This window comes from Scyliorhinus canicula, chromosome 9 (assembly GCF_902713615.1).
Source record: "Scyliorhinus canicula chromosome 9, sScyCan1.1, whole genome shotgun sequence".
In the NCBI taxonomy this organism is placed as follows: Eukaryota; Metazoa; Chordata; class Chondrichthyes; order Carcharhiniformes; family Scyliorhinidae; genus Scyliorhinus; species Scyliorhinus canicula.
In genome coordinates, this window is record NC_052154.1 from 91,406,533 (window position 1) to 91,421,631 (window position 15,099).

The 15,099-nt window shown below is 48.0% G+C and overlaps 1 protein-coding gene across 2 annotated transcripts in view; it reads right to left on the reverse strand.

Annotated features, from left to right (window-relative positions):
* slc38a8a (solute carrier family 38 member 8a) overlaps window positions 1–15,099 on the reverse strand; it is a 105,807-nt gene that overhangs the window by 9,622 nt on the left and 81,086 nt on the right. For both annotated transcript variants that reach the window (XM_038806101.1, XM_038806100.1), the window contains 3 exons: window positions 11,718–11,832; window positions 4,120–4,267; window positions 2,640–2,839 (listed from right to left, as the gene is read on the reverse strand). In XM_038806101.1, coding sequence (XP_038662029.1) covers window positions 2,640–2,839; window positions 4,120–4,267; window positions 11,718–11,832 — 463 coding nt within the window. The remainder of the gene's footprint in view (window positions 1–2,639; window positions 2,840–4,119; window positions 4,268–11,717; window positions 11,833–15,099) is intronic.

Sequence of the window (15,099 nt, forward strand, 5' to 3'; positions counted from 1 at the left end):
GCAGATAGAGGAGCACAGGGTTTCAGAACTGTGACCTTTCATCAGTTCTGAGGGAGTGTGTACACCTCGGCCTGTACTTGCATCCCGCGGGTGGGTGGGCGGGGCGGGGCACCCTGGCCTCTGGAGAAACTGCCCTGAAAAGAGGGATCTTCATTGCAAGGGGCACATGGGGGAGTGGTGGTGCGTGGCAGTGGGGGCAGGAACGAGTTCAGGCTGGTGGCAGGTCAGCTGACCTGGGAAGAAATTTGGAGGCAGCCAATAGGAGCTACAGGATGTGGAGGCGGCCTGTTTGAGAGACCCGCCTCAGGCCTTCGTCCCAGTTCAAATGAACACAGAAACACCCTCCAGTCCTCATTTCTCACACCCTCCTAACCCTCCAAACATTTCCCCATACACCATCCATGCCACCTCATCACTGCCACCTTCCCCATGACCCCTCATTCATCCTAAGTAAAGCTATGGGAATTCAATGCCCATTGAGCCATTGTACACACTCTGGAACCAATAAACCCCATTGTGTTTCATGGGATGTTTCAATAAAAGCTTTGCAAAAAATAACCTATCCATAACTCACTCCTAATGTTGAAAAGAAAGTCTTCACTACAAGCTAATAAAAGTCTTTGTCATTCGGACCCTTTCAAGTATGAATGATAAAAACCACAAAATCCTGAAACCACTTAACTTGTGTATAAAAATATTGTGAATTAGATAGTAGGGATCAGGGAACCAGAGCTGTCAATTAAATTATGTATACTTTAGGATGGTGGTTTCAACAAGTCTAATGGGTGTCTGGACTCTCAGCCAAGCTTCATTATGTATACTTGACTGAGAGAACAGATAACTCTAAGGTTAGTAAAACACCTGCTCCACAGAGGAAGCATTATTTGATTGAAGCTCAGGCTCTCTGATTTCTGTTGTCCAATTCACAATGTTTGTTTAAACAAGTGTTTGTAGTTTCTTTCAAGTGTTTATAGTTTTGTTATTGATACCTTAAACTGTCTAGATGATTGACACTTTTATTAACTCGTAGTGAGATGATTTATTTTCAAGAAAGGAGAATGTTATGAAGGCAGTACTTTTTTCAAAGCTGTTTTGTACACATCCTACTGTCACTATAGGGTTACTTGTTTTCAGATGTGTGTATCATGGGTCAGTGGGCATGGAAGCGCCACAGCTTGGCACAAAGGACATTGGGAGTGGGGGCTTGGCATGGGGATCTACCTTTTAAAATATCATGCAGACGAGGGATTGTGCCTCCTCTGAGGGGCTGTGAAACACAACTCTTTGAAAATCTGGTCTGACTCCATGAAAACTTTGAAGGCGAAGAAGATGCCAATTTCTACAATGGAGCCGGTCAGGTCAAGGATTGCCGGATGTGGGATTTAGATAGGAACCAACTCACACCCTATACAGGCACTCCCAAAAATCAAACAGTCAATGGATGGGGTTGGGAATCCCAGTATAGGATCTGCTCATTTATATTAAAGGGCTCCTGAGTCATCCATGCTCAGTGAAAATCCAGGCCAAAATCTTGCTGAGAGAGGCTCACTCTGTGGGCGCGAATCTCCGCTCCCGCGGAAAATCGTGAAGGCCGTCGTGAACTCGGCCGAGTGTCATGACGGCCTCGTAGCCCGATCCTCGCACCGATTTCACCCCCACCTGGGGCCTAGGAGCGGCGCTCCGTAACTCTCGGCTGCCGGGCGGCGCGCCGAGAGTGACGCGACGGCGGCGCCTATGTGACGTCAGCCGCGCATGCGCAGGTTGGCCGGCTCCAACCCGCGCATGCGTGGCTGACATCACGACGCTCACAGCTTGAACCCACGCATGCGTGGTGGCCGTCTTTCCCCTCAGCTGCCCCGCAAGACCTGGCGGCTTGATCTTGCGGGGCGGCGGAGGGGAAATAGTGTGTCCGATTGAGACGCCGGCCCAATGATCGGTGAGCACCGATCGCGGGCCTGTCCCCTCCTGAGCACAGTCGTGGTGCTCATTCCCCACCAGGCCCCCTACAAGCCCCAAACGGGCATCTCACACCCGTTTCACGACGGCAGCAACCAGGTGTGGTTGCCGCCGTCGTGAAACGTTCGCGAACTGCAGACCGCTCGGCCCATCCGGGTCGGAGAATCGGCGGTTGCCGTGAAAAACAGCGAGCGGCGATTCTTCCGAGCCAGGGGGGCGGTGGGAGAATCGCGGGGGGTGTGAAATTTGTCGGGGGGCCCTCCCATGCGGCGTGGGGAGCGGAGAATCGCGCCCAGTCTGTCACATTTGCATTTGATGCTGATGTGGAGTTAGAAAAGAACCCCTGCTGGAAAGAGGCTGATTATCAGGTGAGGACAGGCTTTAAATATGATCATGATGCCTTCTGTGGTTGAATAGCCTGCTGCACTAAACAGGTCGACAATTGAAACTGGGCAATCGTTTAAATTACTAACAGGAGGTTTGCTGACATCCAAATATCCCAGCAAGGCTTGGCTTGTTATAGAGTGGAAGAGGGGTGGAGCAGAGACAGTTCCTTTATTGGGATGCATGTCCCTAAGGATTGTGAGTGAGAAGATGGAATGGGGTTACTCACACATAAAGGATGGTTCTAATCCCGGAGTCATAATGAACTTGCCCAGCACACATTGAGGAACTGGCCGTACCTGGGAAAATGAAGATGAAGAATGCACTGATGCCTCCAATGAGACTGATGACCTCGCTGATGTCCGGGACAAACAGTGCTATCCCCATGGTTACCAGGACCCAACAGGTTGTCAGCAGCACTCTCAGCCTTTTCTCATAAGCTGCTGTGAGCACCACATCCTGAGGCCGATGCCTTACACACAGCTCCTGAATCACAGACCTAGGAAAGGTATATACATATAGCGAGAGAGAGAGACATGTCAGTGGATTTAAACTGATTCTGTTTCTATACTAACCAGTCCTGCTGTCCCCTCACACACACTTTCATTGAGGAGCCAAACATTTGTGAGATTGGAAAGCCTGTCCTTCCTTGAAGTTGGTTACTGGCCTCCTCATTTTATCCTCCACTTGATGTTGGTTCATCTGCAAACCATTGAACTATAATGCATTCACCCAAGTCCAGGTCATTAATATATATCAAAAAGAGAATTGGTCCTAATACTGTCCCTGGGGAATACCAATTATCCAAACCCACCACTTTAAGTCCTGGTTCTTTAACACTGAATACAAGTTTACAGGCTGCCATGGTGCAACCAGTGGTTAAGTTGCATATTTGCTTCATCACTGGGCCAAAGATAACTTGGCTATTGCATTCATGGGTCCTCTTGACAGTTTTCTCCTTCTTGGGAGGCACGGCGGCACAGTGGTTAGCACCGCTGCCTCACAGTCCCAGGGACCCTGGTTCCATTCCAACCTCAGGTGACTGTCTGTGTGGCATTTGCATGTTCTCCCCTTGCCTGCGTGGGTTTCCTCCGGGTGCTCCTGTTTCCTCCCACAGTCCAAAGGTGAGCAGGTTAGGTGGATTGGCCGTGTTAAATTGCCCCTTAGTTCCCAAAGGTTAGGCGGATTTACAGGGTTATAGGGACAGGGCGGGGGAGTGGAGAAAGGTAGGGTGCTCTTTAGCAGGTCGGTGCAAACACGATGGGCCAAATGGACTAATTCTGCTCCTATGTCTTATGGCCTGATGGGAAGTTGTTCAATGTGAGAACAAGTGCGGAGGAGGGTGATGTTGGATAACGTCTTCTTCCAGGAAGAAGCGGTGAGCCCCCTGACCATCCTGGTGGGGAATGGAGGTATAGAGATTAGCCATCCATCAGCAATACTTCATTGCTGGGCCACACATCAACAAAGGACAAAAACAGCCATCAAAGGTTACATTGCCAAGTAGCGGAACACCCTTGAAGCTCCACTCTCCACACTCTTGCCATGGAACACGTGGCAACTGACCTCCTTCCTTCAAAGGACAGTTGCAGAGTCAGAGAGAATGTGCTCCCACAGTGAGTCTGGTGTCCAGAGAGGGCAACATGCAACTGGGGGCACTTCCCACTCCTGCATCGCTCCCTGTCCCGTCGCCGCTGACATTTATGATTTTCTAATTAATTATCACATGACTATCTCTCAGTGAGAGAAATGAATAGAGTTCAGGAAATATCAACGTACCTCCCCAAATGGAGTATTATTGGATAGATGGTGATGATGGAAATCCCAAAGAGCAGCCGCCCTATTATAATGAGCACCTCGTTATCCGGGTATGACATTAGGATATCTGCCGCCACATCCGTACCAAATGTTAAATATCCATACATTCCTGAAAGATACCACAGGAGTCTTTCTGTTTACAGATGTGTATTCCTTTCTTTAAATAAGAGAACATAAGCTTAAGCCTAGATTTTATAGATTGCGACCACCCCAGCAGCATACAGAGCATATGATCAGGAACTGACAACGCATCCAGTGATTGCCTGATACAACAAAAAATACATAGAACATAGAAGCACAGAACAGGCCCTTTGGCCCTCGATGTTGTGCCGAGCAATGATCACCCTACTCAAACCCACGTATCCACCCTATACCAGTAACCCAACAACCCCTCCCCCTTAACCTTACTTTTTAGGACACTACGGGCAATTTAGCATGGCCAATCCACCTAACCCGCACATCTTTGGACTGTGGGAGGAAACCGGAGCACCCGGAGGAAACCCACGCACACACGGGGAGGACGTGCAGACTCCGCACAGACAGTATGGGCTTAAGTAGGGTGCTCTTTCCAGTGCAGACTTGATGGGCCGAATGGCCTCCTTCTGCACTGTTGATTCTATCATTGTTGTGTTCTCTTGAAGAGGTGAGTGGGAGTGGGTAACCTGCAATGGATTCACTGAATATTTAGTGGTGCAGCCGGGAATCGAACCTGGGACCCTGGAGCTGTGAAGCATTTATGCTAACCACCATGCTACCATGCTGCCCTGAAATAGTCACTATTTAAACTGATCTCTCTAGCCCTTACTGTTATATAGCACATAGAACATACAGTGCAGAAGGAGGCCATTCTGCCCATCGAGTCTTCACCGACCCACTTAAGGCCTCACTTCCACCCTTTCTCTGTAACCCAACAACCCCTCCTAAAGTTTTTGGACACTAAGGACATTTTAGCAAGGCCAATCCACCTAACCTGCACGTTTTTGGACTGTGGGAGGAAACTGGAGCACCCAGAGGAAACCCACGCAGACACTGGGAGAACGTGCAGACTCCGCACAGACAGTGACCCAGCGGGGAATCGAACCTGGGACCCTGGCGCTGTGAAGCCATAGTGCTAGCCATTTGTGCTACTGTGCTGCCCTAATTGTGGCACGATGGCACAAGTTACCACTTCTGCATCACACTCTGGGGACCGGGGTTCAATTATGGCCTCGGGTGACTGTGTGGAGTTTGCACTTTCTCCCCGTGTTTGCGTGGGTTTCTTCCTGTTTCCTCTCACATTCCAATGATGTGCAGGTTAGGTGGATTGGCCATGCTAAATTGCCCCTTAGTATCCAAAAGGTTAGGTGGGGTTACTGTGTTAGGGGGATAGGGTGGAGGCATGGGCTTAAGTAGGGTGCTCTTTCCAGTGCAGACTTGATGGGCCGAATGGCCTCCTTCTGCACTGTTGATTCTATCATTGTTGTGTTCTCTTGAAGAGGTGAGTGGGAGTGGGTAACCTGCAATGGATTCACTGAATATTTAGTGGTGCAGCAGAGTATAGGGGTCAATTAGCTTAACCTTCCTCCACCCCCTTGACAGGAATGAAGCATTGTGTGTTGATGGTGGATTACTTATTCTGTGCTTGATTGGCCAACGCCCAATTTTCAGCCATGGTTTAGAGTTCAGCTGGAGTACAGGGCAGGTGGGGTGTTCGAGAAGCAAGTAACAGGCTCCTTCTGACTCTTGATCTGAGGCTCGACCACTTTGCACTCGGCCTTTATTGACACAATCCAGGCCTGACTCATCACCCACTGGAATCTGCAAGGAATAATGTAGAAGCCTGTGGGTAGGAATGGGAAAAAAAGCAACAATCGATGGCTCTCATCAGAGACTCAGGGTACGAGTTTTCTGTCAGAGGTTAGCGATGGGTGAGGGGATTTGGTCCAAACCTATCACAGTTTTCGAGTGGGGAAACCAGTGGTGGGGGGTGCGGCTGGAGAAGCACTCTGAGTCCCTTCTCATTCCAGCTGAGGAGATGTTTGCTTAATCAGTGCCCCAAACTCTCTCCATCACTGATGTAAAGTGGCAGCAGTGTGTACCATCCTCAGGTTGCATTGCAGTACTTGCCAAGACTCCTTTGACAGCACCTTCCAAACCCAAGATGTCTCCCACTCAGAAGGACAAGGGCAGTAGATGCATGGGAACACCACCTGCAAGTTCCCCTCCAAGCCAAGCACCATCCTAACTTGCAAATTTATCATCATTCCACTACTATCACTGGAATTTCAGGGTCAGGTTCTAATCAGAACCTTTCTAATCTATGCTGGCCATGTAGGAACGGGATTTGAATAGTTAGCCTGATAACTCAACCAGGAGATGTGTTTTTGCTGCTTCCACACTTTGAGGAAATTGGCAAATAAATGTCCAACTTAACCTAAATATTATTCACTTTTCAGTTGAATTAGACACTTGCTACTTTTTATTCTTTGATTTGATTTGATTTATTGATTTATTGTCACATGCACCGAGGTACAGTGAAAAGTATTTTTCTGCGGCTGAGGAACGTACACAGTACGTACATAGTAGACAAAAGAATAATCAACAGAGAACATTGACAAATGGTACATTGACAAACAGTGATTGGTTTTAGTGCGGAACAAGGGGACAAACAAAGCAAATACATGAGCAAGAGCAGCATAGGGCGTCGTGAATAGTGTTCTTACTGGGAACAGATCAGTCCAAGGGGGAATCGTTGAGGGGTCTTGTAGCTGGGGGGAAGAAGCTGTTCCTATGTCTGTATGTGCGAGTCTTCAGACTTCTGTACCTTCTGCCTGACGGAAGGGTCTGGAAGAAGGCAATGCCTGGGTGGGAGGGGTCTCTGATAATGCTGTCTGCCTTCCTGAGGCAGCAAGAGGTGTATACAGAATCAATGTGGGGGTGGCAAGTTTGTGTGATGCGTTGGGCTGAGTTCACCACTGTCTGCAGCAGCATGGTAGCACAGTGGTTAGCCCTCCTGCCTCACAGGTTCAAGGGCCCAGGTTCAATTCTGGCCTCGGGTGACTGTGTGGAGTTTGCACTTTCTCCCCGTGTCTGCGTGGGTTTCCTCCGGATACCTTGGTTGCCTCCCACAGTCCAAAGGTATGCAGGTTAGGTGGATTGGTCATGCTAAATTGCCCCTAGTGTCCAAAAGGTTAGGAGGGGCTACTGGGTTAGGGTGGATGCTTGGGTTTAAGTGCAGTGCTTATGGGATGGGATCGATTCAAAGAAGTGACTGATCACATTTCAGCCAAGGAATATATCCAGAATAAAAATACAAAATCAGTACAAGTACTTATGGAAACGAGGGTAAGAATCCATTCAGTCTACTGACAGTAAGAGCGCAACATGGGATGAGTTGGACTGATATCAATAATATTTATCATGGAGATGTGCCACAGCACTAGTTGCCTTTAGGTTGGCGCTCAATTGCCATACTGACCAAGAGTGATGGCAGAATGTCTGATAAGGGAAACAATCATCCCAGGTTGGTTAAGTAATGGTCCCACCGAGAGGGGAGAGCCATATTCAGCCGAGAGTCAGATGGGGGAAGTAGGGTTTCAAGATCCCAGATGTGAGCTCCACCAAGAGGCAGAAGGCAGATTTCACATGGTAACATCTTTCAATCTGTTGTGGAAATTCTGTAACTCTTGTCACCAATAGACATGCATCAGGAACAGACAAACTTAGCCACGGTTTGTATGTAACTGTTCCTGTCGCTGTTGGGCAGGGTGCAATTTTTCTATATCCAAACTACTAAATGAAACACGGTTTTGTAAAGCTGCTTGTTTACATCACCACTGAATGAGTGCTATACTGCGATTGGCAATGAATGTGTTATTAAAGCTCTGTAATTATATCAAAGTAGAGAAACAGCTGCATCTTCAAAGAGGTCAAACTCCTCAGACGGATCATCAATTAACTTGCGACAGTCCATAATAAATCAGATCATAAAAATCAACAAAGGAGTTTATTTCAATGTTATACCCCCCCCCCCCCCCACTCCTCCATCAGCATGTAAGGCTTTGTGCAATGAGACTCGAGTTCAAATTGGATGATAGTTGGACGCTTTAATCCCCGGGGCATCTTTTTGAATCCTGCATGGACCAATAAATTTGTTAAATGTTTTATTTAAAGTACATTTTTAAAAATTGATTTTTACCAAAACATATGACAATCAATTCTCCACAGTCTCCCAGTTAATTGCTAGTTGAATCTCATTTATTGAATTTTCCTGATTATGTATGGTCAGAAGCATGTGTTACAGAGGGAACAGTAGATCAATGATCGGATATAAAGGATTATAGCATCACAAGGTTCAGCATAGCTAACTGTGCAATTTTGATCACCATATTTAATGATAGAGGATGGTATAGTAAATCTTCACTTGATCGGTCCCTGCAATGTCAGAAACATAGAAAGAGAGAAAATAGGTGCACGAGGAGGCCATTCAGCCCTTCAAGCCTACTCCGCCATTCATCAAGATCATGGCTGATCATCCAACTCAATAGCCTAATCCTGCTTTCTCCCCATATCTTTTGATCCACTTCACCATAACTGCTATATCTAACTGATTCTTGAAAACATACAGGACGGACTCTCCGTCCCGCCAGCCCCGTTTTCCAATGCGGCGTGCCCCCGCCGGCAGCGGGATTCTCTGTTTCGCGCAGCTGGCCAATGGGACTTCCCATTGTGGGCCACCCCATGCTGTCGGGAAACACGCAGACATGGGCGCGCTGCCGGCGGGGCGGAGGATCCCGCCGACGGAGAATCCCACTGACAATGTTTTAACCTCAGCTACCTCCTGTGGAGTGGACTCACCACTCTCTGGGTGAAGAGATTTCTCCACATCTCTGTCCTAAATGGTCTACCCCATAGTCTCAGACTGTGACCCCTGGGCTTGGACACACCCACCATGGGGAATATCCTTCCTGTGCCCTCCCTGTCTAGTCCTATTGAAATTTTTGGTTTCTATGAGATTTCCCCTCATTCTTCCGAACTCCAGCGAATACAATCCTAACCAATCCAATCTTTCCTCATACATCAGGCCTGCTATCCCAGGAATCAGCATCCTTAATCAGATAAGGAGACCAAAACTGTGCACAATATTCCAAGAGTGGTCTCACCAAGGCCCTGTATAATTTCAGCAAGGTATCCCTATGCTGAGCAGGTTAAGTGGATTGACCATGCCAAATTGCCCCTTAGTGTCCAAAGATGTGTAGGTTATGTGGAGTTACAGGGATAGGGTGGGGACTGGGCCAAGGTAGGGTGCTCTTTCAGACGGGTGGTGCAAATGGCCTCCTTCTGCACAGTAGGGATTCTCTGGAATCTATGGTTGTCCTGTGATGAGAGGCTGAGTAAATTGGGTCAATATTCTTTGGAGTTTAGAAGACGGAGATGCAATCTCATTGAAACCTACAGTGCTTTTAGGAGCTTGGCAGGGTGGATACGGAGGTTGTTTCCTCTGGTCGGGGAATCTAAAACACGGGGGCCCAGTCACAGGATAAAGAGCTGATTATTTAGGGCTGAGGTGAGGAGAAATTTCTTCCCTCATAGGGCTGTGAATCTTTAGAGTTCTTTACTCCTGAGGTTGTAGATCTCCAGTGTTGAATATATTTAAGACCGGGATATAGAATTTTGGGCCGGGATTCTCCCCTACGCGGCGGTGCGGCGGGTCCCGGCGTAGCAGAGTGGCACCAACCACTCCGGCGTTGGGCCTCCCCAAAGGTGCGGAATTCTCCACATCTTTGGGGGCTAGGCCCGCGCCGGAGTGGTTGGTGCCACGCTGACTGGCGCCAAAACTGGCGCCAATGGCCTTTGACGCCCACCCCCCGGTGTCGGGGTTGGCCGAAAGGCCTTCGCCGATTCGCACATGCACACGGTGCGTCAGCGGCCGCTGACGTCACCACCGGCGCATGCGCGGTAGGGCGGGTTCCCTTCCGCCACGGCCTCCACCGTGGGCCCCGATCGCGGGCCAGGACCCCGGGGGCCCGCTCGTGCCGCCAATCCCGCCGCCACCAGAGGTGGTTGAAACCACGTCGGCGGGATTGGCCTCTCAGCGGCGGGACTTTGGCCCATCGCGGGCCAGGGAATCGCCGCGGGGGGCACGCCGATTGCCGCGCCGTGATTCCCGACCCCGCCAATTCCCGGGTGGCGGAGAATTCCGGCCACGGTGGGGGCGGGATTTACGCCGGCCCCGGGCGATTCTCCGACCCTGCGGGGGGTCGGAATATTCCGCCCTTGTTCTCTCAAGGAATCAAGGGATATGGGGAATGGGTGGGAAAAAGAATGGAGGCAGAAGATTTGCCATGATCGTGTTGAACATTGGAACAGCATAACCATCACTGTCACCGTTACCATTACCCTCAACACTACCACTAATGTCGCTTTCAACTTCATCAGCACCTCTCATAGAAGTCATAGAATTTACAGTGCAGAAGGAGGCAATTCGGCCTATCGAGTCTACACCGGCCCCAGAAAGAGCACCCTACCTAAGCACACAGCTCCACCTCATCCCCGTAACCCAACCTAACTTTTGGACACCAAGGGGCAGTTTAGCGTGACCAATCCACCTAACCTGCACATCTTTGGACTGTGGGAGGAAACCGGAGCACCCGGAGGAAACCCACAAAGACACAGGGAGAATGTGCAGACTCTGCACAGTGACCGAAGGTGGGAATCGAACCCGGGCCCCTGACGCTGTGAAGCAACAGTGCTAACCACTGTGCTACCATGAGCTCTATTTGAGACCAACGCAAACCATAATTCTCACCCTTGACATCACCATCATTGTTATCCATAATGTCACCATGACGGGCAGGACTAAACTCCACCATGAGGGTTAAGGGCTATACGGATATGAGTGATATAGTTAGCTCAGCCACTGTGTCAGTCAGTCAGCACTGCTGCCTCACAGCACCAGGGACCTGGGTCTGATTCCGGCCTTGAGTGACTGGCTAAATGAAGTCTGCACGTTCTCACTGTGTCTGCGTGGGTTTCGTTCGGGTGCTCTGGTTTCCTCCCACAGTCCAAAGATGTGACGGTTAGGTGACTTGGCCATGCTAAGTTATCCCTCAGAGTTCAAAGGTGTGTAGGTTCGGTGGGGCTATGGCGATAGAACGGGGGAGTTTGCCGAGATAGGGTGCTCTTTCAGAGGGTTGCTGCAAACTCAATAGGCCAAATGACCTCCTTCTGAACTGTAGGGATTCTATGGTTCTATTCCTCCATGAAGTGGATCATTGCCATGTCTGAGCCTGTTTTTAGCTGATGACCACTTTCACTGTTGGCCATGATCACAGGCAGAATCTTGGCTGATTGTCTTCCCTCTGAAACCAAGAGGAAATCCACTCCACACTCCAAACCACTCTCATTGCGATTCGGGATGCAATCTAACACATTCTGGTCTGGGAGATTCTGGATCATCGTGAGTTGGGCATTTACCCACTGAGCTTTCAAGGAGTCTTGTGTTTTGTTTTTAAGAGGTGGTAACCCACGGGCCTAGGTTGAAGTGATGACATAGTGAAATGTTGCTGAGTTTTGTTTACCTGTGATTGAGTAAATGAGAAGACAAGCAATCATGGAGAGCACAGAAATGAGGATCCAGTGGGATAGCTTCCTGTTCTGCATGCTGCTATAGATTGCGACACTGGCTTCATGGCACTGGAACACAGACACAGCGACCTCCATTAGCACACTGAGAGTAGACAGCCATTCATTTCCTTCATATCCATCTTGTCAGGCCTCCCAATCAGAAATGCTTTCCTGCCTAACAAATAGTGACCTCAATGTCTTACTTTACATTCTGCAGGATTTCTATCAAGGCACGAGAAGGAAAGAAATAACTTCTATTTATATCGCACATTTCAACTCCTCGGCATATCCTAAAGAGTTTATTATACCAGTGCAGTGCTTTTCAGGTGCCGTTGCTCTTGTAATGTTGGAGATACATCAGCCATTGGACACACAATAAACTCTCCCAAGTAACAATCTGACAATGTCCAGATAGTCTCTCTTCAATGATGTTTCCTAAGGAATAAATCTTGGTTAGGGTGTTAAGGAGAATGACCCACTCTTTTCCAGACGATGCTGTGGGATCTATGACGTCTGCCTGAGAGAGTGAAGATGGTTCATAGATAAATGACACTTGCCAACAATTCGACCCAGCCCCCAGGAGCACAGAGTAAGTGCCAGCCTGAATAATATGCACAAGTCTCCAGAGTGGGACTTGATCAAATGATCTACTGATGCCAAGGAGAATGCCATGGAGTTCCAGCTAAAAGAACACAAATGTCAGTGCCAAAGCAGGGAGGAACTGTTGTGCCAGTCAGCACAACAGCGTCTGCGTGGTGTCATGAGGAGGGTTGGTTTTGAAGCACAAATTAATGATTGCAACTCTTTCTGCGAGAACTGCAGACCCGCTCGAACATTTTGCATTTCCAACAGAGGTCACTGCCCATTCAACCCCTTATATGGCACTAATCCCATTCAGATGGCACCATTCCCAATCAGATGGGACCAATCTCAATCAGGTGGTGCTAATTCCAATCAGATAGTACTAATCCCAATCAGTTGGCTCTTATCCCATTCATTTGGCACTAATTCCAATCAGATGGCACAAATCCCAATCAGTTGGCTCTAATCCCACTTATGTGGCACTAATCCCAATCAGATGGTACTAATCCCAATCAGATGGTACTAATCCCAATCAGATGGTACTAATTCCAATCAGATGGTACTAATCCCAATCAGATGGCACTAATCCTAATAAGATAATACTAATGCCAATCAGATGGTACTAATCCCAATCAGATAATACCAATCCCAATCAGATAATACCAATCCCAATCAGATCACACAAATCTCAGATGGCACCAATCTCAATCAGATTGCACCAATCTCAATCAGATGACACTAATTCCAATCAGATGGCACCATTCCCAATCAGATGGCACCATTCCCAATCAGATGGCACTAATTCAAGTTAGATGGCACCAATCCCAATCAGGTGGTACTAATTCCAATCAGATGGTACTAATCCCAATCATAAGAACATAAGAACTAGGAGCAGGAGTAGGCCATCTGGCCCCTCGAGCCTGTTCCACCATTCAATGAGATCATGGCTGATCTTTTGTGGACTCAGCTCCACTTTCCGGCCCGAACACCATAACCCATAATCCCTTTATTCTTCAAAAAAACTATCTATCTTTATCTTAAAAACATTTAATGAAGGAGCCTCAACTGCTTCACTGGGCAAGGAATTCCATAGATTCACAACCCTTTGGGTGAAGAGGTTCCTCCTAAACTCAGTCCTAAATCTACTTCCCCTTATTTTGAGGCTATGCCCCCTAGTTCGGCTGTCACCCACCAGTGGAAACAACCTGCCCGCATCTATCCTATCTATTCCCTTCACAATTTTATGTTTCTCTAAGATTCCCCCTCATCCTTCTAAATTCCAACGAGTTCCAATCAACAAGGGGCTGGTTTAGCACAAGGCTAAATCGCTGGCTTTGAAAGCAGACCAAGGCAGGCCGGCAGCACGGTTCAATTCCCGTACCAGCCTCCCCGAACAGGCGGCGGAATGTGGCGACTCGGGGCTTTTCACAGTAACTTCATTTGAAGCCTACTTGTGACAATAAGCAATTTTCATTTCATTTCATTTTTCAGATGGCACTAATTCAAATTGAATGGCACCAATCCCAATCAGATCGTATTAATCCCAATCAGATGGCACCAATCAGATGGGACTATATCCAATCAGATGGCACCAATCAGATGGGACTATATCCAATCAGATGGCACCAATCCCAATCAGATGGTACTAATTCCAATCAGATGGCACCAATCCCAAGCAGATGGCACCAATCCCAAGCAGATGGCACCAATCCCAAGCAGATGGTACTAATTCCAATCAGATGGTACTAATTCCAGTCTGATGGCACCAATCCCAATCAGATGGTACTAATTCCAATCAGATTGTACTAATGCAAATCAGATTGTACTAATGCAAATCAGGTGGTACCAATACCAATCAGATGGCAACAATCCCAATCAGATGGTACTAATCCCAATCAGATGGCACCAATCAGATGGGACTATATCCAATTAGATGCCACCAATTCCAATCAGATGGTCCTAATCCCAATCAGATGGTACTAAATCCAATCAGATGGCATTGATCCCAATCAAATGGTACTAATTCCAATCAGATGGTACTAATCCAATCATATGGTACTAACTCTATTAAATGGCACCAATCCCAAGCAGATGGCACCAATCCCAATCAGATGGCACTAATCCCAATCAGATGGCACTAACACCAATCAGATGGTACTAATTCCAATCAGATGGTACTAATCCAATCATATGGTACTAACTCCATTAAATGGCACCAATCCCAATCAGATGGCACCAATTCCAATCAGATGGCACTAATCCCAATCAGTTGCCACTAATTTTAGACCTCAACAAAACCTTGCTGATCTAGCGAACAAATGGTCACAGCCCAATGGGACTGGCAGACCTTTAGAGTTGGCTAACTCTGGCATCCAATACATTCAACTACACAAAAAATTACAAAAATACTTTACAAGGAAATTTTGGTGTTCTCCCATTGGTAACTGAGTATTTGGCACAGGATTGGGTTCTGAAGGATTGATATTCTGCCATCCACCCTGCACCCCGCCAACTCTTGCCCCACCCACACCCAGTTTGTTCTCTGGAGTTTTTGCACCATAGTGTTGCCAATTGGTGCCCCCCCCCCCCGCTCCTCAGGAAATTCAGCCCTAATTTGGGGCGCAGACTGTGGATTGCCACTTGTAGATTGACTAGTCAAGTGAGAGGAATAATTTTGTGCACGGACTGTAATTGCAATGCACAATTCTTGAACTCCAATAGCTATTTTGGGGTGAGGATGCTGAAACATTTACC